Genomic DNA, 23,634 nt, shown 5'->3' on the forward strand with positions numbered 1-23,634 from the left:
TTTTTTTTTTTTTTTTTTTTTTTTTGCTTTTTTTTTTTTTAATTCTGTAATTACCTAAAAATATTTGAAATGATAGCAATGAAAGATTAAAATATTTTGAACAATCTATAGAAGTAAAAGCATAAATACAGTAAATAGAGAAAAATTAGTGATATTACAGAAAGATATAAAGGATATGTACTGTTTGTGATCAGAAGGCTGCAAAGTACTATAAAAGTCCACAAAGCCCATATCTATGTATACAATTATATATTTATATATATATATGTGCACATATATATTTGAATAAAGAAATTCTATTCATTGTCTAAATTCCATCATTAAATATTTTGAAGCAATGTGTGATCTAGTTAATAAATTATGAAAATTATTTTTATTAGAATTAATTTATATAAATCTACATATATGTGTGTATATGGGTGTGCTTTTATTATATCTTTTTTCTCACCCTAGGGAGAACACTCTTACAAGCAAATATTTACTATTCAGAAAATTTTACTTCATCTTTAAAAATGTTTTTTACATATTGTATATACAAATATAGATGTTAGTTATATATATTAATTTAGGCATCTTTGTCCTCAATTTTACAGTTGAGTCTTCCATTTTGTGCTCATTACCAGAATTGACAATAATCCAATAATGACCAACAAATCAGAACTGACCTCTATACAGTACAAACTTGGAGTTCATATACTAACGTATCCTAACTGGTACACCTATAAGCCACATTATAGTCAGCTTATTTTGGAAAACCAGGAAACATCTCTCTTATTTTATTAACTAAAATGTTATCATCTCTGCCTTGGTTTCTGAAAATGTAATATGTACTACATAATATTAATGACTGACTTATTACCAAAGCTACTATAAGAATTTTGGACAACAGAACCCAATTTAGTCAGCATTTGAGGCTGTTATACTTTGGTTGTTTCTGTACTAATATTTCCCTATATTTTTACAACATAGTTATTTTTCCCTTTAAGTATTTTTTAAAATATAAACATTGTAGCCCTTAATAATGCTATTTTTATAATAACAAATATTGCGATTAAAATTGTTTGGATTTTTTGTGCATATGAAAAATATGCCAGTGCTTTCATGCATTTCTTGAGTAGATAATCATAAATAAAAACCAGTAAGTGACCATTGTTACACTACAATTAGAATTAAAAAAATATTTATGGCATTTCCTGAAGTTTAAAGGAATCAAGAAATTTTCTTGAGTTTTTCTGTCAAGAAAGCAAGAAAGGAATTTTTAGAAGTCTTTGATATCCAATGAAGCCCTGTCACCAAATTTATATTCTTATAATGAAGGACAGTTAGGTTTTCTTTAGAAAATATTAATAGAAAAATAATTTCATTGGATATAATTCATGTTTGAATATTAAGAGGAAGACTAGAAATTTTATGGACAGAAAATAAGATACTGAAAAAAAACACCACGTTAATTACTGCTTGGCATGATACCTTGCCAACATTGCTTCTTAATCCTGATAATAAAGTGTACTTGTATTTACCTTTACCTCTTACCTCACACAAATCCATAGACAAGAATAATATGCTAACAATATCTAGACTACTCAATATGATAAAGTTAACATGTATTCTACTAACAACAAAAATAGAAAGCATAATGGAATAGTTTAGTAAAGATGGTTTTACTTACATATAAAAAATTAACAAAAATAGTAAATAAAGCTCACCTGGAGTTATAAAAGGGGAACTTTTTCTTTTTAAATTCTGTACAAGAGCATTGACAAGAAAGCAGTATACCCTGTGGCATGTTATGCTGAGGCCAGAGCCTTTAGCATATATGGTGTGGGGAAGGTTGTTAGGATTCCAGGAAATTTAAGATCCTTCAGAGCAGAATACTTGTGCAAAGGACACCCAAAGTTCTTCATGGATAGAGCAATAAGGAGTTTATAAATTCTATATATGTGTATTAGATCTTCATTCTGGTCCATATTTTCTTGGATGGGTAAAGTGTCATATTTTGTTTCTGACTAACTCACTCTTGCTAGATTGACTTCCTCTGTGCTTTATGTTCTCCACTGTGTGTGTCTCATATGCAATGCACACAACACAGGTAGACATGTCTGTGTCATGGAGACCTGCTCCTATCCATGAGAGGTTTCTTCTCTCAAGTAACCACCAAGGAGGATGAATATTTCTATAATAATTTAAAAAACCCACCTATTTAGAATAGCATGGAATAAAGAAAAGAAATGATAGATAAATTATAGATACTAGATACTATGTAAACTTGTAACATGGTTAATGGTAGTCATTAATTAGTTCTATTTTATGTTGCTTTTATTACTGCCAATCGCAGCCAAGTGATCTAAGGAAACATCGGAGAAAGGTACTGTAATTTTTACGTGGTTACTCATTGAATATTACTTTTTTATAAAAGCTTTAAAATAGTATTTCCCCCAAAGTGTTTTGTTAACATAAAAATATTGAAAGTATTTAAGAGTTATTAGTGTGTTGTGTAAATATGATCATAGGAAATAAGGTATCAAAAATAAGATAGTTTATGCTTTAGGAACAATGATTAGATTTATGAGGACTTGGTATCCTGATTTTCCACTGAATGCTTAAACTGCTGATGATACAGTTAGATATTTTAATATCAATACTAAATAAATGATCATTGTTTTAAGATGTTTATTTCATTATTATTCATGAAAATTGAGGCAAACAGATCAGGAGGCAACTGCCAAAGAAAACATATTAGTTTTTTACATTACCGAAGAGAAGTGGGCATTCCATGTCCTCAGAAAGCACTGGGATTGGCAGGAGTGAGGAGAAAGCTTGGGCAGGGGCCTTTTTGAGGTCTCTTCCGGAAAGGGAAGGAAAAGCAGGGCAAGCAGGTTTAGGGCTGATGTTTATTTAAGTAGCTTAGGCTGGCTCTGGGTCTAGGGACTTCTCTGGTCTAGTGCCTGGAGCTGGGTAATTAGGGCAGAGGAATACTGCTCCTGGAGCTTGGGAACCAGCTTTAGGAGACAGTAGAGGGATCTGACTTGAGCGTTTGCATATGAAAGGCTCTCTTCCAGTATGTGGTTTGCTATCTCTAGGAATTAGTGAGCACTGGAAAGAGCAGTCTCTCCAGATGCAGAGCATCAAAGGATACAGAAAAACAGCAGATGAATAAAAACAATGCTTTCCTGCTCAGAATGAAATCAGGAAAATAAGTACAGGATATAGGAAGCAAAATAGATGCCAATTCTAACTCATAAAAGGGCTTCCTATAAGATAATTTAGGTCAGCATAGCTTTTAGTCACTAGATATCAGATGGAGAAGTTTCAAATACCCAAACTTGCTTTCCAGTGCATGAATCATTGTTCAGTATCTTCACGACAGAATACTCAGTATATGCCGAAACTCCTGAAACCAAAGAACTTGGTCATCATCATCAAATCAAAGGAACCCATGTTGTACTTACATAGCTTAGATGAATGAAATTTTCTCTTCTTTTCCTGAGTTATTATCTATCTTCCTCCAGTGTTTTCTTGACACCACCAGCTGGTTCTCAATCATCAGATTTACCCTGGAGAGAGTCTTTATTACTCCTTGACTTCCTCCACCACTTTACAAATGAACTTTGTGACTATAGAAAGAAATCTGAAAAGGTGATGTAAAGGAATTGACTGGGTGTAAGAAATAAATAAAGCTCAGAGAGAAGGTCTTGAATAGCAATGCAGTCTCACAGAATTAAAAGAGTAAAGTCGTGACTGGAAAGAAAGGTCATGGAGAGAACTAGAAACTAAAAATGGTTGAGTATCAGGGCAAGGAGTTACACAAGGGCTTCATTTAAACTTCACAACAATGCATTAAGATGAGTATTATCACTTCCATCTTATTGACTGATTCTGAAGCCTTTTACTTCCACCTTTTGTATACTGTGAGCTCTAAGTGTTATTTAGTGGAACAGTTTGTGCCTGATGTTTTTAAGAGCTGACTTTAGGAAGGGTATAGTTTGGCAGTGAGGAAAAAGGAGGGTATTTTATAACAAAGTGTTTCAGGAACAGAAGTCTGAAAGCACAAGTAATTGTGCTTAACAACAACAACAACAAAAAAAATTGTAGACAAGAATTGTTACATCACATAACTATGATAACACCAATACATATTAGGAAGAGTAATGAAACATGCTTAAAGTGTTTAGATGGGATGTGGATTTAGAAAGGATCTTCCATAGAAATGGCATCGTGTTGACAGCAGATTCTTCTGGTGGCCTTATGCTAGTTGCATGGAGATAGGGACTCACAGTAAGATGCCCACCTAAACTGAAGAGAGCAATCTGGCCTCTTGATAATGACAGACCTGATGAACAACTTCATTATGTTCCTCCAGTGCCTAGGGTCTTTATCATATATAAATAAGTTCATGTATAATACCATAACAGCTTCATGTAGAAACAAAGTATTTTCCCAGAATGCAGCTTTAAAATTTTTGTTTTAGCCTAAAACTGAGTCATACTGAGAAACATTTTTCATCAGATCTTCTAGAACTGTCTATATTTTAGCTGTATTTTTTATATTCTTGATCTCTATATGATATGTATATTACATTAGTGCCATTAAAAGTAAAGCATGTAAAATAATATTTCTTTAAAATTGACTAGATTGTTGGAAAGTTCTTTTTTTATTGCAATATATCTCTGACAAAACTGATGAAATCCTGTATTGTTCTGATTTCTGAACTTTATTGTTCTTTAAAGAAATCCCTCTCATCCTGGCTGCTTTTGCTTTCTATATCTTCCAATTTTCCTTTCACTAGTGGTGAAATGAAACAATTTGTAAGAATTATTTTCTTACCTTTTATTAGTATCTCTTGAAAAAGTTTTTCTTCTAAATTGCTAACCATTTTTTAAAAAAAAAACTCTAAGAAGGCATTTTATTAAGTTGGCTAATCTAAAACACTTTATCTGGTAAAATTATATTTTGCCAACTTGTCTGCTCCTTTCAAAAATCCCCACTTAAAAGTGTCTTTGTTATGATAATCTGACTATGCATAATGCTTTTTTACTTTTGTAAATTTGCTCAAATATGTGCTAAATACCTTTTTGTAAAGAGCATATACTCTGACATGATAAAATGAATTCCAGAATAACTTTTCCATGGTTATCATATATTAATCTATGGTATGTATTACTCTTTAAAAAATTCTTTGGTGTAATGGGTCCATGAGTTTTTTCTTTCTTTTTTTTTTTTTTTTTTTGAGTTTCTGGAAATTCTATGAGGTTTTAATTGTAGTGTCTTTACTTTCAAATAAGTATGAAAATCATCCTCTTTAAGAGTATAGATTGATCCATGTAAAACATGTTGCAAATATCTCTGTTAGAATTTCTCAATGCTGTGCCTGAATGGTTCTTCATTTGTATCTATTTCATTTGAAATTTAGAAATTATTCATTTTAATGTACTGTTTTTGCTTCTAGATTGCAGTTGTGGAAGAAGATGGTCGGGAGGATAAAGCAACAATTAAATGTGAGACTTCTCCTCCCCCTACACCCAGAGCCATCCGGATGACTCACACCCTCCCTTCTTCCTACCACAATGATGCCCGGAGGTAAGACAGTCTGAGCATACTGCCCATCGAATGCTCTTCCAAAAATGTCCCTTTTCCATCAGTACTGGCAAATAGACTGCTAGAAAATTTTTACAGAAAAAAAAATAGATTTGAGTCATAATTCTGCATCAGGGTATCGTTGTGCTCCTTCTCCACGATATATCTTGTGAAATAACCAACTCTCTGAGATCAATTTTTGACTTTAAAATTAACATCTTTGCAATCTGGTTACTAGTCAATATGTGAGAATAGCTTTGATTTTTAGCTATCCATTTCCTATTAAAATAGATTAGACTAGAGAAAGGACTGAGGAAAGATTCCAAAATACCAAAGGGATTTTAGGATAATATGATAAATTGGATTGCAAGATAAGGTCTGAAAAGTCCATCACTGTGCCTTACTTACTTTTAGCAAGCAGGTAAATGCACCCTGTGCATCTATAGTCAACCATGCTCCTCAGACAAATAGTTCTTAGGATAAAAACCACAAGTATTAAAGGCAAAGTTGTCTAGATATGAAAATATCTCCTTTGTCAAACCAACTCTTCATACTGTTGTATCCATATGCCTAAAACATTGCAAATGGATCTCTATAATAATTAATGCTATATAAAAATCTGAGCGTGCCTTTTATTTCATAATTGTATGTGTTTTTACTGTCTCATCAATTGCAGGACCTCTGGACATAAGTGTAATGACTTAATGATCAATGATTTAAGTAAGAATATCTTCTAAAAATATGTTTTATGACAAATACTTCTATAATCAGAGCTTTCTATCTTATAGGCATTTATTTTTTCTTATTTTCAGTTAATGTGGGGGTGAGAGCTTCAAAATATGTATTTCTTTTCCTGTCCAACAAAAGACATAATTATATTTAAACATATGAAAAGCAGTTGCTTTGGAGTGTGGAGAATATGAGCTGAAATTAAATTGGATGAATAAATAGTTAAAGAATGCATCATGGTATTTTCAAACTAACAACTGTAAAAACCTATGCAATATCTATTGAACTCTTTCTCTTGTGATAATGTCAAACTAGAAACAGAACTTGAACTTAAGACTAACTACTTCATAGTCATATCAGCCTGTCATTTACCTAAAATGCTGAGGCTTCAGAACTATAATTAAGAAAAAATATACAGGAATCACTAAGGTGTAAGATTTGTTGCTTCTAGACCCCAATCAGAAGAATTTAGAGTAAATAAATTAGGTTCCAAACTAAAGAGAGAAAGTGATGGATAGAAGAAATTCCAGTAAAATCACAGGATGGAATAGCATATTTGATTGCATAATTAGGTAATTACCATTAGTCAGTATGTTTAACATTAGAAAAACAAATTCAGAAAAAGAAGTAGGTAACAGGTGCTAAATTCACAAAACCAAGCTGAATAATAGAAAGACATACAACAAGCAGTTATTATACCAGCCTGTGTTCACTGATTAGTTACATATTGTACTAAGAATAAAGAAGAAAAAGCCATTTGGAACAAAAGGGAATTTTTCTATTGAAAATTTGGAGATACAGAGCCTGGAGGCTGAGGAAACTACATTTCAATATCTTAAGAAACAGTGTAGGAAGAAAGGGAGAAAATAACATTCAAAGTCTACTTGTTCCTCCTTTTGTACATTTATAAAAGAAACAAGTCTTGTGTGCTTTATGGATATTGCATCAAAACAAGCAGTTTGTCCTCTTTTGTGTTTTGCAGTAGTTTAGCTGCCTCTCTTGAGCCAGAAAGCCTTGGGCTTGGCAGTGCCAATAGCAGCCAAGACTCTCTTCACAAAGCCCCCAAGAAGAAAGGAATCAAGTCTTCAATAGGACGTTTGTTTGGTAAAAAAGAAAAAGCACGACTTGGGCAGCTCCGTAAGTATAAATGTGTTTGAGTTTCCAATGCCACTTGTTTTGTCACTACAAATTGTCCACCTCCTTCCTTTTCTTTTTCTCTTTTCATGTCTTCTCTTGCTTACCTGACAAGTTTCTTATTTAATCAGATTTGTGAATCCAATTTAACTGAAGAATGCTTAATAAAAATTAAGGTGAAAGAATACTGCAAAACTTCCAGTACTTTTAAACTACGGTTAATAAAAAGAGCTAGATTATACTTACTGCTAATTCTTGTGACAGGCACAGTAACCCCATGAGGCAAGTGTTATCATTGTCATCCTTATTTTATTGATGAGTAAATAATGTCTTCATAATTTGTAAAACTGAGATGTCCATTCTAATGCCAAGGTTTCAAATCAGCTTCAAACCATTGGGTATACTGCCACTTAGAATATAGATGCATATAAAAACTTAGTTATGTGAATTTAAAAGTTTTTTAAAGATTTTCTTTTTAAATAATTTTAAGTCAGAATAAGGATTTTAATATTTAGGTTATAAAATGTAAAGAACAAAATTTGTCTAAAGGTATCATGGCTTCCCATAATATACTCTATGGCATATGGATGAGGGAAGGGAGAAAGGAATACCACAGTGGTGACTGCACTAGAATGATGTATTTTCAGTGATTAATTAAATAAAAATACAGATTAGCACATTTGAAATGACCCTAAGTAAGTATGTATAATTATGAAAAGATAGACACACAGATACAAACATACATACTGTACATGAATAACACTCTAAAAATTAATGTGTGATATTTCTGAAATGATGCTGTGTATAATTGGCTCTTTTGGAGGGAATTCTTCCTATTCATTTATTTCTAGAGTTAAATTATTGAGAAAGGATTGAGCTTCTACTTCCAATGATAAGTGTTGAACAGAGTGATACAAATCTCTAAGTACTACCTTGAGCTTATTAAATGATTATTTACAAGCAATGCTCCAAATAAAAATAAAAAGCTTAATGTCCTGATCTAGTACCTAAAGAGCTTCTGAGTATGATATTCATGCTTGCAGATTTATGACTAATACAATTAAAAAATGCCTTTCCTGACTTCCATGGTGTGGAGGTGCAGAAAACATCAGAAGCTTTGGAAACTGATGTGCTACCAGCTGTGTGACTAAATGTTACTCAAGGAGAACTCAGGATTTCTCTTTTTACACACTGGGCTGTAAAAAATGTTACATAAAGAAAGGAGAATCTAATTATTTTTATATAAAATATATATGCCAGACATTAAGATTTGTTTTATCTAATTTGAAAACTGATTATAGTCTTTAACAAATTATTTGTCACTTGCAATATATTGCAATATAATTCACAAATATAGCAATATTTATTTCACAAATATAGCAATCACTTCATTTACTCATATTTCAACATATATTTAGCTTAGGTTCTATAATTTATTTTTTCCTTTAAAATGTATCCAAGTGACCTCGCTTAGATTCTTCTATTGTGATTTTATATTTAAATTTGATGAGGAATTACTAAATACAAATTAGGATATCCAAGATATAATTTAGAATCTAGAAAACACAGGGATGTCTATCAATCTAGTCTGTATTTTCTATTTTCAGATACTGTGTGCCATTTTTGTTTGTTTGTTTTGAACTCAGTGGCACTCAACCACTGAGGCATATCCACACTCCTTTTTATGTTTTATTTTGAGACAGGGTCTTCTAAGTTGCTGAGGCTAGCTTTGAACTTGCTATCTTCCTGCCTTAGTCTCCTGAATTGCTGGGAATAAAGGCATGCACCAAACTATGTGTCTGTAGATCAGAACAGATGGAATAAAATCAACCCCAATTACATCCTTATCAACAACCCCTCCTTGCCCCATTGTTGAGAACTAGCAGTAACTGTTTAGAATCACATCATAGACTTAGGAAGAATTCCAAGCTCTGAGCATTTCAAAGTTTTACTCCATAGAACAGCAGAAGGAGAACATAAATTGACAAGGATGTCAGGATCAAAACTATACCTATGAAGTTTTGTAGAAGCCAAAAAGAGGTTGAATCATCACACCTAGGTATAAGCAAGCTCAAGGAAGCCATATCTGTACCAGAAGAAAACAGTTCATAGGCCCCACTGTTACTTTGGGCAAGGGATATGGATTTTAGTTCTACTTTTGTTCTCGAAGGTACATGTAGGTTGAAATAGATGGACCATCAAAACCTTTCAAGTCTAAGGAATAAAACCTGGTGCTGATGATTCATGAATTAGAAGAAACTACGGAATCATCTCCAGTGATTGTGACTTTAATGTCTGGATGGAGAAAATTCAAAGACACAGGAGCACTGCCAATATTACTTTCCCTACCAGTAAATATATCAATAGCAGATAAGAAAGAAGAGCATGGGAATTGATATGGTAGGAAGACGATGGTTTCAAAAAACCAATTTTGGAATTTTGAACCATATATTTTTTTAAACTAGGGATTGAACCCAGGGGTGCTCAGCCACTGACCCACATCCCGGCACTTTTTATTTTCATTTATTTTTCTTTTAATTTTGAGACAGGGTCTCACTAAGTTGCTTAGGTAGTTGATACATTGCTGAAACTGGTTTTAAACTTGTAATCCTGCTGCCTCAGCTTCCCAAGCCACTGGGATTGCAGTCATACACCACCAGGCCTGTCAGTGCTATCACTTTTAAAAGTTTAGTTACTAAGAGCAGAGAATTATAAATTTACTTGAGAATAATTATGATACATTAATTTGAATGAAATATGGTGGGTAGGAAGAAAACTGCATAAATAAAGCTGTAGAAGTGTTTCCTTTGTTCCATCAGAGATGACAAACAACAAAGAAGTTTTTAGTAATTAACCTGGGAAAATATTTTGGAGAGGGGATGTTATTTGCCTTATATAATAATTTGAAAAGCAAGTGCAACAACATCAATTTTTGGTGTATTGTAACAGTCAAAATGACTATAAGGATAACATCTAATCATTGAGAATCAAATGCATGATGCACATTGTCTATTTTTTACAAATGTGTTATTAGCAGAGGCAGTACAGATATGGAAATCCCCAAAACTAAAGGAAGCAACACATTGAAAAGCAATTACATAAAGCTAACAGAATCCAAACAAAATAATTTGCTCCAAAAAATTCTGATAGCATCCTGTCCCAATGGTTGGTTCATTCAAATCACAAAAGCAACATAGAAAAAGTTCTTGTAGTAATGTGTCTTTTGTAAATTTCATTCTATTGTTATCAGTGTGTTCTTGCTTATATCATTATCAGAAGTATTTATCAGAGTATAACATAACAGGGAATGGTAGAGACTAAAATGAGTCAGTGAGTCTTTGTTCTTTTTATACATTCGAAACCATTTTGTGTGTGTGTGTGTGTGTGTGTGTTATACAAGGGGGAGAAAGGATATAGATGAGCCAGTCTATCTTAATTCTAACTGAATTCGGCAGTTAAGTGTTCCTTCTAGCTTACTTGTGAATTTGGTTTTAGTCCTCCTACCCCACTTTATTTTTATTTACTATGTTTTTATATCAAAAATTATATGATGAAAGATGTATAAACAGATTTGATAATCTCATTGAAAGGCATAAAGATAGCAGGTATGATACATACTTCTGCTTACCTCCTGGAGCATACATTCAGGTTGTATTTAAATGCTGTTAAAACTTAGAATGACCAATGGTTATATCTTTCACCTTCCACTGATTTATGCATCCAGATGCAATGCACCTTTGATATTTCCATTAATGCTCAAACGTGCTCGTATCTAATCTATATTATTAAGTTGTCATTTGATCCTACCACTTTCTCCAGCTATTGATGTGTCTTTCCCCTATCCTTAACATCCACAGGTACTATTTTTACTCCATAATCTGTCAATCACTTTACAACCTGCTACAGGATGAATTACACACACATTACTACAAAAAACTCTAAAAATAAGTTCAGACTGAAATAACACAGAAGGTTGAGCTCAGAACAACAAAGGCTGGGTACATCAAGGCAACTCAAAAGGACAGTGACACAATCACATATTATGATAATATGAACAAAGCAGTATGTTTAAAATGGAAGTCCTTGCCTGAAACAGATTTTAAAACATATTGTTAAAAAAGTGTCAAGAGGAACACAACAAATGATAGATTTGTGCAAATGGTATAAATACATAAAATCAGTATCAGAAAGATCACCAGCCAAAATTAACTGACAACTGGAAAAACTTCCCAGACCAAAATGGAAATATTGTTTATTGTATGAAATAAAGGTTTACCTAATATAATTATAATATACAAATAAGCAGAACTATTCAAAAACCCTAATTTTTATCTCTGTCCCCTTACTTGTAAAGAACGAATTCACCTGGAAAAGAGGGTGATAACAGGAGGGTATTAAAGCCCAAGAGAGGTGAGCTGATTTAAGGGTTAAAAAAATAACCATAGGTAATCCAAACTCATTTGTTTCTTTCTCATTTTGAGTGAGTGAACATGTGTTGAGCTACGGTTACATGTGAAGTACGAGTCACAGACTTTTGGAACGTAAGCTAAAGATGGCTGTTGACAAGGAGTTTCCGTTTAGTGAGAAGGATACTATGTAAACATACACAATCTCTATATTTAAAACAAAACAAAAATTTCAGTATATTTCTGATCCAAAATTTTTCAGCTACATTATTATCCTGTCAGGACAACCAGGAACAGTGCATTTGAATCCTCTGATCTGTGATGATGCATAAGTGATCAAACTACCAACTAGATGGACTTTTAATTTTGTCTGAAGACCTTAACCTATTTTGAAACAAATAAATTAAACTATGTTAAAAATAGCCATGTCAGAATAAGCTCTCTTGTTTCTTTGACAAAGTTATTCAATAACAGAAAAGGAAAGGCAGCGGGCACACTGTGACTCAGTACATCCCTGCAGACAAGATGTCATAAAATGGAACAGTCAATACATAACAGGTTGAATAATCCTCACCCACAGTGCTGATGGAGGAGGTGGCACTGCCTTCAAATTTCCAGTAGATAGACTCACTTTATCCTGGATCAGCACGTTCCCTAATCACCTGGACACAGACATCTAGACAGTGCAAGAATCTGATTAATAGATTACTGATAAAAATAGGAATCGCAAAGGAGAAAATTAGTGTTATCTCTAAAGGCTTTCTTGAGCTAAGGAGGATCCCAACTATCCCACTCAAAAATATAGTTCTTGGGATCAGTTTTAAATAAGAAAAATATAGAATCTTCTTGTGACTTTAAAGTCAATATGATTATCAGTAAATTTGGGTGATATTGATAGATTTAAGTATTGAAATGAAAGATGATTTTTTTTACAATCCGCTCTCCTATGGTAAGTTAATAGCCAAAGAATGTTTTCCATTATGATTATTGAACTTTTAGAAGCAGATGTAGCCTTGGAGGAAGGCTGTAGGAGACTATTAGGATTAAAATCATGTGAGGAATTAGGTGAGTAGTTAGTTGTATTTATTATCCTTGCTGACCTGTTATATAAAAACTTTGAAGAGCTCTTATCTGGAAGAGCTACTGACTAAGTTTTGGTTGTTGTTGTTGTTTCTGTTGTTGTTGTGTGATGACACAAAGCTAGAAAGAATGTGTTAAAGTTATAGAAAGATAAATTTCATTTCAATGTAGGAAGGAATGCTGGGGTGTCATATTATATACAGAATCTATTAGTTTAAGAGGTAATGCCATCTGAGATTGTCAAGCACAAGCTAGAAAAATTCTAGGAAGAATTGTTTGGGAAGCTGCCCAAGCATTTGAAAGGTAGTTGAACTACATGATCTTTAAGATCTAGGTAAACCCTTGCAATGTACAATCTCTGAAGCTCTAACATTTAAAGCATTTCTCCATCAACTTTTCATTTTTGTAGTCTATGTGTACTTTTAGAACTCGAGGATATCTAATGACCAGGAAATGGACCACATCCTATACCTCATGGACACTGAAATGATTTTTTTTATGCCACATTTTTATTTATTTTTTTTAATTTTTAAATTTTTTTATTGGTTGTTCAAAACATTACAAAGCTCTTGATATATCATATTTCATACATTAGATTCAAGTGGGTTATGCTTTTATAAGGCAAAGCTGATTAGTAGAATGGTGGCTGTCAGCTCTGCTTCCTGGTTAAGGGCTCTAGTCAGTATGCTCTTGCCACTGGTACCATCTAGAAATAGCTCATTAAACTCAGCACTGTGGAACACATGTGGAACTTAGAGAATTTTTAAAGATGATTATTATTTCAGAAAATTTATAACTTCCTGAGGGTATTATATATACTTTCATGGGAAAGTAAATAAGAATTCAAGGCAAGAGCTAAAAAAAAAAAAAAAAAAAAAAAGACATCACACAGAATAAATTATAAATTTCCCAGTTTAAAAAAAATACAGACAAAATGCTTGTAGGGAGTTCAGATTTTAATTTTTCTCTCTCTGTTATGTTTTATTCTAGTAGAAACATGGAAGTTCAGTTTTCCTACAGAATTATAAATGTGAAAACCCAGAGTTTCAATAGAAAGTACCCATGAGAAAGGGCTATTAGAGCTGCTTGAATGAACAAACTACAAGAGAAATGTGACAGAAAGGAGCTTGGATCTTCTCTAAGAGAAAGTGGGCTCTGAGTATGAAGCCAAATTATCAAGCAGAGGAAATGATCAGGACTGATTCAAGTCACCAACTGTAAATGCTGAGGAGAGACAGGAAAGGCAAACAGATAAAATCAGCTAAGTTCAAGGGTCAAGCATCCATGCAGAAGTGAGAATTAGGAATTAGAATAAGCAACTACAGCTCAGAGGAAGCTTGCTAGCTTAGCAAAATTATGATAAGGTATGGAAAAATACTGAGATATTAAAATATTTACTGTTTCTGGGGGAGCCATCTGCTCCATATAACCCTAACATATTCAGCTACCTGGGAAACACCTAGTTCTCTCAGGTCTTCAACCCTAATAATAGTGACAATTAAAAAAGAAGAAGAAAAACACAACACACATGACCAACTTATGTCAGCCATGAATGGTCAGGATAAAGAAGAGGCCACTGGCAGGCACTGAAAAACAGAACATAATATAAGAGATTTTTGAGAGCAAAGGATTGATCAAATAGAACCAAATACAGCAAAGCTATGAAAAAATTAAGAACAGAAGAAAAGTATTAACTTTGAAAAAGCAAAATCCACAATTACAAATATAAAAATGCATCCATATTCAGTTTTTAAAAAGGCAGGTTTTTGGCAAATTTTCTTTAAATGCATTTGAGAAGCAATATAGTTTAGGAGTTTTTGTTTTGTTTTGCGTGTTAAATTGCAATTCCCTTTCCTTTGTGGTCATCTGCCAGATCATATTATGATTGCCTGAATCCAATGACCTATTATAATAAAGCATAATGAAGAAAATAATTTCATAGTGTCAAAAACAGGACCAACATTACACAAACATTTAGCAAGAAAGTATTTTTCTCCACATACATTTGGGTAGCTGTGATAGCCTTTATCCAACATTTTAGATTGTTCTTTGATGCTGTGGAACCAACAGATACATTATAAATTTCATAAAGTATTCATTAGAAATAACTCATGCTCTGCATTAATTCTCTTGTAGGAAGCAGTAATTAGTTTCAGTTGTGATTGTACTTTTTACATACCCTTTATGAACCAGATCCTGTGCCTAGGTGCATCCTTCAGATAATTCAAAGACTAATAGACCATTAAGCAGCAATATAAAAATTGAAGTGTGTTTAAATGCAAACTGAGCGACTGATGAATACTGAAAAGAAGGTAATGAAAGAAAGGTCAAGGGTAGATTATAGTTGTGATTTCATTCTTTTTAGGGCTACCTTTTTCATACAAAGACAGAGAGGTCTGCTAGAACAATAGTGGGGAAGAGCCCTTGCAATGTAGGTTTTGGCAAAAATTTCTACAGACTGGTATCTCAAGGGCCAAGTGAAAGAAGATGTTTTGAAAGGAACCTAAAGCCTGGGTGATGTGGAGTAATTTGCCTTTATAGCCCGGGTGAATGGATACCTCCAATTGGTGATGTTCTTAATTCTGGTCCAGGGGGATCTTTTTTTGAGTCCTATCTCTTGGACCTTAAATAGCTGCACCCTTCCTAGCATCTTCCTTGACACTTTTCAAGACCTTTTCTGGTGTCTGGAAGAGACCAAGGCTGACAGTGCATCTGGGCAAGGCACCCCCTGAACCCATGTGAAAGTGGAAGCATAGAAATGTTTGGTTCCCCTTCAAACTCTGGGACAGCCAGGAGACAGTTCTAACTTATGGATATGCAGCCAGAGATGTCATTTGTGATGTCATTTCAACACATGAGCAATATAACAACATTACTAAGTAATATCTTACTCTTTGCACTCTATTTTCAAAATTTCGTGGTTAAATTACACTTGCAGCATAGAATTTAGACTAGCCACATTTGAACTGCCCAATAGTCATATGTGGTTAGTGAATAAAATTTTTGTTTTGTTTTTTTTGTTTGGGGTACCAGGGATTGAACCCAGAGACACTTAGCCATATCTCCAGCACCCCCACCCTTTTTTTTTTCTTTTTAATTTTGAGACAGGGTCTCACTAAGTTGCTTAAGGCCTCACTAAGTTGCCAAGGCTGACTTTGAACGCTTTACCCTCCTGGCCTCAGTCTCCTGAGCCTCTGGAATTAAAGGTATGCACCACTGCACCTCACTCAATGAATACTTTTTCTTGAAGTCCACATTGTCTTGTGGTTCCACTGATTCCTGAAAAGAATGAGCCGGACCCTCAACAGATTGAGATAATCAACTAAAAGATAGAGTTTAAAGCTGGATTCACTGAGGTTATCCTCACCGTCAGCTGGGCAGAAATGTGAAAAGACGAACCTGGGACTCATGGGGCAGCTGGGTCAGTTCTAAGAAAAACTGTTCTTCTCACCCAGAAATGTATTAATTGGGAGTGAAAAAGTGCACTGGCTGGAGCTGACTGGGATTTTTGATCCTGCTTAAGGGTCCTGTCTTGCTTGTGATACTTAATATTATTTTACCTACCATAATTTAAGCCCATTTGTACTCTGCATTTTCAAAAGACATAATGCCAAACATCTATTAAATCCTTTAAAAATTATGAGTTAGATTTCAGAGTCCTCAGAATTTCTAAGCTTTCCATGATTTTTATTCTTATAGTTTTATTTATGATAAATAAATTCTAATATCTGGTTTTGACTCATAAAGTACTCCCAAGCGTTTTGTTTCTTCCAGAGCTTTCTTTGTTTTAAAATATTGTTTTTTTTCCATTAAAATGTTGGCTTCTTGAAAAAATTTAAACCTCAATTTAAATGTTCTTTTATTGCTCAAATAAAAGCCTGATTCATCCAACCACCTGGTCATTGAAAATGTTTCATCATTTATTGAATAGATCTGTTTCATCAATCTCCAGTGAAACCATACAGACTGATCAAGAATTTTATAGCTTTTAAGTGAATCATTCACTTCTATTTCCATTAGCAGAGAGCATTATTATTGTCACTTACAGATTATGAATGATAACTTATGGATATTCAGTAAGGCAGGCATATATATATATATATATAAAATGGCAAAATTCACTCACTGTGCCTAATGGAAAATCTCAGACTTAAAAATGTCCCCTAAGAATATTTTAGTCAGCCGGTGGATGGCTTTCCTAATGATAGCAACAATGAAGATTTTTTTACAATAAATATTTATTCAATATTAATTGCACATGTGCATAATGAGTAAAATAAGTTTTGATCCTCAAACTCTTTACTCCTGATTTTCTTTCTTTCCCCCCAACCCCGTACTAGGGATTCAACCCAGGGGCACTATGACACTAAGCAACATCCACAGTTCTTTTTATATTTTGAGACAAGGTCTTGCTCAGTTGCTGCTGAGGGTCTCACTCAGTTGCTAAGGCTAGCTTCAAACTTGCAATTCTCCTGCCTCAGCCTCCCAAGTCTCTGGGATTACAGACATGGGCCACCACACATGGCCATATTCTTGATTTAGATGGACAGCAATGAATGTGTTTCAATTAAAGGGACATTCTTATAATTATGCAATTATGTAATGGTATGAGATTAACTTGTTTATACCAATATTCCAAAATTAACAATATTCAGTGTTATAATTAAATTGTTAAAATGAATTATGAAAAATAGTAAAAAATAATTTTGCTCTTTTATTTTGATAAAGAGAAACTACACCTTGGTCAAATCCTGCCAATATTAAATAAGAAAATGTTCACTAGAAGGAGAGGCAAGTGAATGTTGCCTTCCATAGTTCTTATTTACTGATATACTTGTGAAATTCTGGGGTTACTTTTTGTAAGAATTAGTATTAGCTTAAATCTTTCTAATGTTGAGCTTAACTATAATCTAAATTTCTTCTACTTTAAAAATATATAAATATTTTAATTCACTTAAAAGTAGCACTTTTATTTAGCTTGAATTTTTTTTTCCTCACAGTATACTAAATACCAAAGAGAAAGTAGAGAACAATATTAAGTCCTCATTTTATAATTACAATATATAATCTATGAATCAATTATATGTGTAGAGGTTTGGAATGAAATAATTGCACTGTAATAATGTGTAGTTCTGTGTCTTGATACCCATAAAACTTTTTAACTTTTCATTTCTAGGCTGTATCTACATATTATATTATTCTGAAGCCAACAAATACTGACACTAATTCAAATAATTTCTTACATGCTTGATAGACATCATTCTGATTAGAGTCTTTTGAAGAAAGACTTCCATTTTTTTCCAGGTATTATAAAGTTTAAAAAAAATCCTCCCCAGAACACATAAAGTTCTTGAACTGAGGATTATAGTGAAACCAAAGAGCTGGCCAGCTAAATGGAAGTAAGTTCAAGGAGCAGTACATGAAGAACTTTTAAAATCAGCAAATGTTTCTCCATTCTCTCAATGCAGAATTTAAAACATACACCTAAGTTTCTTTTCAGTGCACTACCATTTATCTTACTTATATATAGAGAGAGTAAGATAAATGATATATATAATATAAATATATAATATAAAAAAGATAAATGGTATATATATATATATATATATATATATATATATATATATATATCACAAATATTTAAATGTTGGAAAATAATTTCACATGCTACATAAATATTCACTCTTATTTTCCTTAAGAAATGCAGAAAAAATGACCTTGAAGTTTGGGGCCTATATATTCAATGTGTACCAGTTTACAGGCCACATTTTTTAAATTTTCTTTATGTATTATTGTATAACTAAATGGAACACCAATAGGAACTTTTTTTTTCTTCTTTTGTCATATGTTTATGTATGTAATCATGTCATTTGATATTGTTGGGTTGAAAATACAAGGGATTTTTTTTTAAAGTGACAGTAAACAGTTACTAAAATTAAGTTTTAAAAATTTAATTTCAGAATGGAAACAATGTCTGTAACCTAATCAAAACACTTCTTTCTTCACAGGTGGCTTTATGGAAACTGAAGCTGCTGCTCAGGAATCTTTGGGCTTAGGCAAACTTGGAACTCAAGCCGAAAAGGATAGAAGACTGAAGAAAAAGTAGGTTTGGAGTTTGTTTTTTCCCTCTTTTTTCTAACTTTTATTTATTCTTTATCATTTTTTGTGGGGAATTAAGGAAAGAGTGATTAGAAGCAAAAACACTAAACAGGTCAATATTTTCCTAGTATTTCCTAAAACAACTCAATGCATATGTTTCCTGATTGTAATGAGGTTCAGTTTAAAATACGTATTAGCTTGTAACAGACTAAACAGTTTCTTTTAAGTGAACAAAATTAAGGGACATTTAAAAATACATATAGCCTTAAAAATAAAGTAATATTCTATTTAATGTTAAGTTTAGTATTGAATTGTTATGAAAAAATGAGGGGATACTGCCTAACTCTGTGTTTCTTCTCCTGGCAATTAAAAGTATCTACTCTTTATAACACAGTATTTGAAAGAAGAACCATTTCTCTGACTTATTGAATATAAACTTATTTTAGACTCACAGCAGATTGTTTTGCATCTGTCAGGAAACTGATAGTGAATCTTTTCATTCACATATAATATGGAACATTTAATTGACTTGCAAAATTGGCAAATTTTGAGTCTCAGCAGCTGTGGGGAAGAAGTAAGTCCATAAATAACATATTTTAAGATATGTAGTAACATTTTCAGTGACAAAATAGCACCCTTAGAATATGTTCTTTAAAAGCAAAATAATTTGTCTTTATTTCAGAATCTTTTAGCCAGTTACTCCTTTTCACCTCTCTTTCAAATATTCATTAAATTATTTATGGTTTTCATGTTTTTCTTCTTTCCTATGAAAGAATACTCATTGTTCTAATCATGATTTTGCAACAGATAAGTTCCTATGATTATAGTACACAGGCTAATCAATTAACTTTTTTTTTTACTTTTTAATCTGCCTTGCAAATGTTTACTAATAATGGGAAACATGCTTGCAAGTTGCAAAACAGTTCACTAATTGTTTATAAGATTGCTAATCCCTAGAATTAGATAGATTCAATAGACATACTATCAAGAAAAATATGTTCTTAAGAACATTATTTCTTCATAACAAGTAGATGCTCAGTCATATTCAATGGCAAATATTTCTTTAGTTACTGATCACTCAAAAATATAACTAAATATTATCATAATATTATCATAATTTCATTAAGTACTATCAAGAAATTATATATTTAATTTTGTGATTATGTATGGAGAAAACATGGTTCTATAAAATATTATTTGATAGAATTTTAAAAAATTTTTAGTTAACTTACTTCAAGTCTAAAGGAATGTGAAAAATTAAAACCCACTCTGACTAGTGGCCATGGTATATTCCCTTAAATTAATTCTCATTGCTCCCACAAAAACATATTTACAATCAATAGCAATCTGATCAGCTTTCCCATTTTTATATAAGATTTATAGTGGCATGTGTACTGCATAATTTATTGCTTGTTTTGGGGACCAAGTTAAATAACCCTTTCAACAGATACTGAAGTTAAACATTCCAGTTATATATTATTTATATATTAAAAGTAACTTACATAAATTATATTATAATTACTTAAAGTATTTAAGGTTAGTTATTAACTTCACATACTCTTGTATTGATTTGATAGTAATTTCATAGAATTATTTCTTAACTCCCAAGTTAGATCTTGATTTTGGTTCTGTACTTAATTGGAGAATTTACCACACTTGACTTTGTGTTTTATTTTTCAGTGTTTTGACCAAATACAATTGTGCAATGTATTAAATAGGATACTTGTCTTTAACATTAAGAAGAATATTAATAACATTCTATAAGACAATGATGGCTAACATTTCTTAGTAAAATTGTTTTCCTATAGAATAAGAGCATTTGAGTTAATGGTTCCAACAAGGCAAGGCAGAGTTAACTAAAGAAAATGCGAAAGTATTTCCCTTTTTATTGGCTTTTCCATAACAAGAAACCCTATGGGCATGAATATGCAACTAGTGTTCAGAGATAGAAATGAATAAGTGCTAACCCTTACTCAGGAATTTTCTGACTCAGTGTTTTTGTTTCTGGGTTATCAGAAAGTGTTGAGTCTTCATATAATGACAAGATAAATTACTTTTAAATTACCTGGTTTCAAATTTATTTCTATCAAATTTTTATATTTTTTAATTATTATTAGGTATTAGCAGCTTGTTCTCAAGTTCTTCTGTCTCAAATTTCATTTAAACCTTTCCAATTTTCCTTTTTTAAGCAACAACGTATCTTCTTTCATTTAGCTTAAAGGGATTGGATTATTTTCTATGTTCAAATTTCATACATGCAGGTCTTAAGATGGAAAAAGGTTTTGAGAATATTTTATTGAAAAAATAAACAAAAACAATAAATGGAGCACTATATGTTATACATGGACAGTTGTGATTATGTGTTTCCTATCAGTTGTTTTTGCATTCTGTCCATTGGCCCTGCAGATGTTTCCAGTCCATAGTACTCAATTTAAACCTAGGTACACCATACGAAACTGCATAGCATATTCATTAGTCTCTGTGGCAATAAGCAGAGCTAGAGAGAGACTTACTTTCAAGTTTACTAGGATATCAGGTATACAGAATTGACCATCTGTGTCTTTAAAGAAATCTCTAGAGAAGTTATTTGTGGAATATTTTATAAATAAATTTTAAAATCATGAGGACGATACTTTCTGAGAGCAGCATTTAAGACATTCTAAATTCCTACAAAGTATAGAAATTTATAATGCTGGCAATCTCAAAGAAAGGTCTCATTTGAGGTTACATTTACCATGTGGCAAATTTAACACACCTGGGTTAGAACAGCTTACAAAACACATGTTAGTAGTTTCATTCTACTCTTACTTTCCTTCCTGGTTCAGGCATTAATTTTGCTTATATTTCCAGATATTGTTCCATGATAAGAAATAGCAAATCAACAATATTGGGTGTGCTGTAACACCCACAGTCAAGAAAACTTTGTCTCCTTTTCCCTTCCTGCATGTTGTCACGCGGGTGCTGTTCTTCTATCAGAGCGTCTGACCTCAGCCTGAAATCTGTCTTAATGAGTGCACTGTTTGGTGTGCCTTTACTATGTCTCATTTATGTTTTACTTTACTTTAAATCTTCAATTCCATACATTTCTCCAAGAAGGTAATATAGAGTACAGTTAATACCTACAATAACTGTCAAACAGAGACATGCCTAGTAATTCTTTGAATATTTCACATTAATATACTTGGTTTTTCTTTTTCAAATTTGACCTTTTTTTTTTCCTGTAGTCTCCTGGGTTTGGTGCTCTTAATCTTTAGGGGTGAGACAATTATTCTCAATATTTTGTCTGCCTGCTAATATTGGGATTCTACATAGCTTTCTCAATATGAGCTCTCCCTGGAGATGTCTTGACTATAAGATGTTATCCATCCATCATCTTCTGTTTTATTTCAGTGAACTCCAGGCACCTTTTCCTACTTAACAAAAATAAACATCTTCCCCATTTCAAGATGACACTAACAGCAACTAGACCTGAGAATTTCACCTCTTTGCCATCCTGATTTAAAAGAACTTATTTCTCTTTCTTAGCTCTCCAGCTTATCTTTCAATTTAAAATCTTAAATAACTTGCTCAGTATAGCTATCTAAAACCAACCAACCATGCAACTATGAAAAGCAACTCCACAGAATAACAGAAGTTAGTGCAAGACCAAAAATCTACCTGGGATGGACTTACAAAAATCTCAACTTCTGAATGAGGTTTAGCTTCCCCATAGTTGAGAGTCTAGATTTGAGTATTTTAGGTCTCAATAACTAGAAACTTTCTTCTTTGCCTAAGTTCAAAGCATTTTTTCTTACTGAAAAATTTTAATGTCTTTCCAAATAAACCTCAATTTAAAAAATACAGCAGTCTGCAGACCTATTATTTATAAAATTTTTAAATTATGAATTCAAAATTATTAATTCCTTGTTAATTGAAAAAAATTATAATTACTATAAGGTAAAAAGATAGATCAAAACTTAGAGTCTTACAAAAAAGGAAAACTGAGTTTCAAAATTTATTTGTTGATTAAAAAAAGGAGCCAGACAATTAGAGGTTAAAAATGGCAGCCTGATTACCAACAATTCTGTCAGAATATAGTCTAGATTTATGCTAAATAGAAAAAAAATAAAAAGGAGGTAGTGAAACTTCCTAAAATAGAATATTGAATTTAAATAAACTTACCTGACACAGAAAAAGCTGGCAGTCACAGCCTTCCAAGATCTACAGATATAAACCCTACCTTACCTTAAAGATAACATTTCCAGTGTTATGATTTGATAAATGTTATTGTGGAAGCATGAGCTATTGGAATAAATGAAAATTAAACATTTTACCTGAAGTTTTTGAAGTATCAGTGTTAATTTTATTTTTTATTAATGTCTTATCAGATTTCTTACTCTCCTCTTACTTAAAATATATCTAGCTGACAGTTTCTCATATTACTCTCTTTAGAAATGTGATGATAGGGCGAGTGGCAAATTCCCTGAGTTGTTAGAAACCTGAAGATATATTTTATACCTAAAATTCATTGATAATTGCCAAAATATTAGAACAATTTTTCTAAAATAATTTTCCCTAAGAATTTTGAAGTTAATTCTTTTCTTTCTTCTAGTTACATCTAATGTCAGTTGTC

General features: G+C 32.4%; 1 protein-coding gene across 1 annotated transcript in view; it reads left to right on the forward strand.

Annotated features, from left to right (window-relative positions):
* Ppfia2 (PTPRF interacting protein alpha 2) overlaps positions 1-23,634 on the forward strand; it is a 430,243-nt gene that overhangs the window by 353,537 nt on the left and 53,072 nt on the right. The window contains exons 17-20 of the mRNA XM_048808220.1: positions 2,336-2,365; positions 5,447-5,577; positions 7,286-7,440; positions 18,932-19,025. Coding sequence (XP_048664177.1) covers positions 2,336-2,365; positions 5,447-5,577; positions 7,286-7,440; positions 18,932-19,025 — 410 coding nt within the window. The remainder of the gene's footprint in view (positions 1-2,335; positions 2,366-5,446; positions 5,578-7,285; positions 7,441-18,931; positions 19,026-23,634) is intronic.

This window comes from Marmota marmota, unplaced genomic scaffold, assembly GCF_001458135.2.
Source record: "Marmota marmota marmota unplaced genomic scaffold, marMar, whole genome shotgun sequence".
Lineage (NCBI taxonomy): Eukaryota > Metazoa > Chordata > Mammalia > Rodentia > Sciuridae > Marmota > Marmota marmota.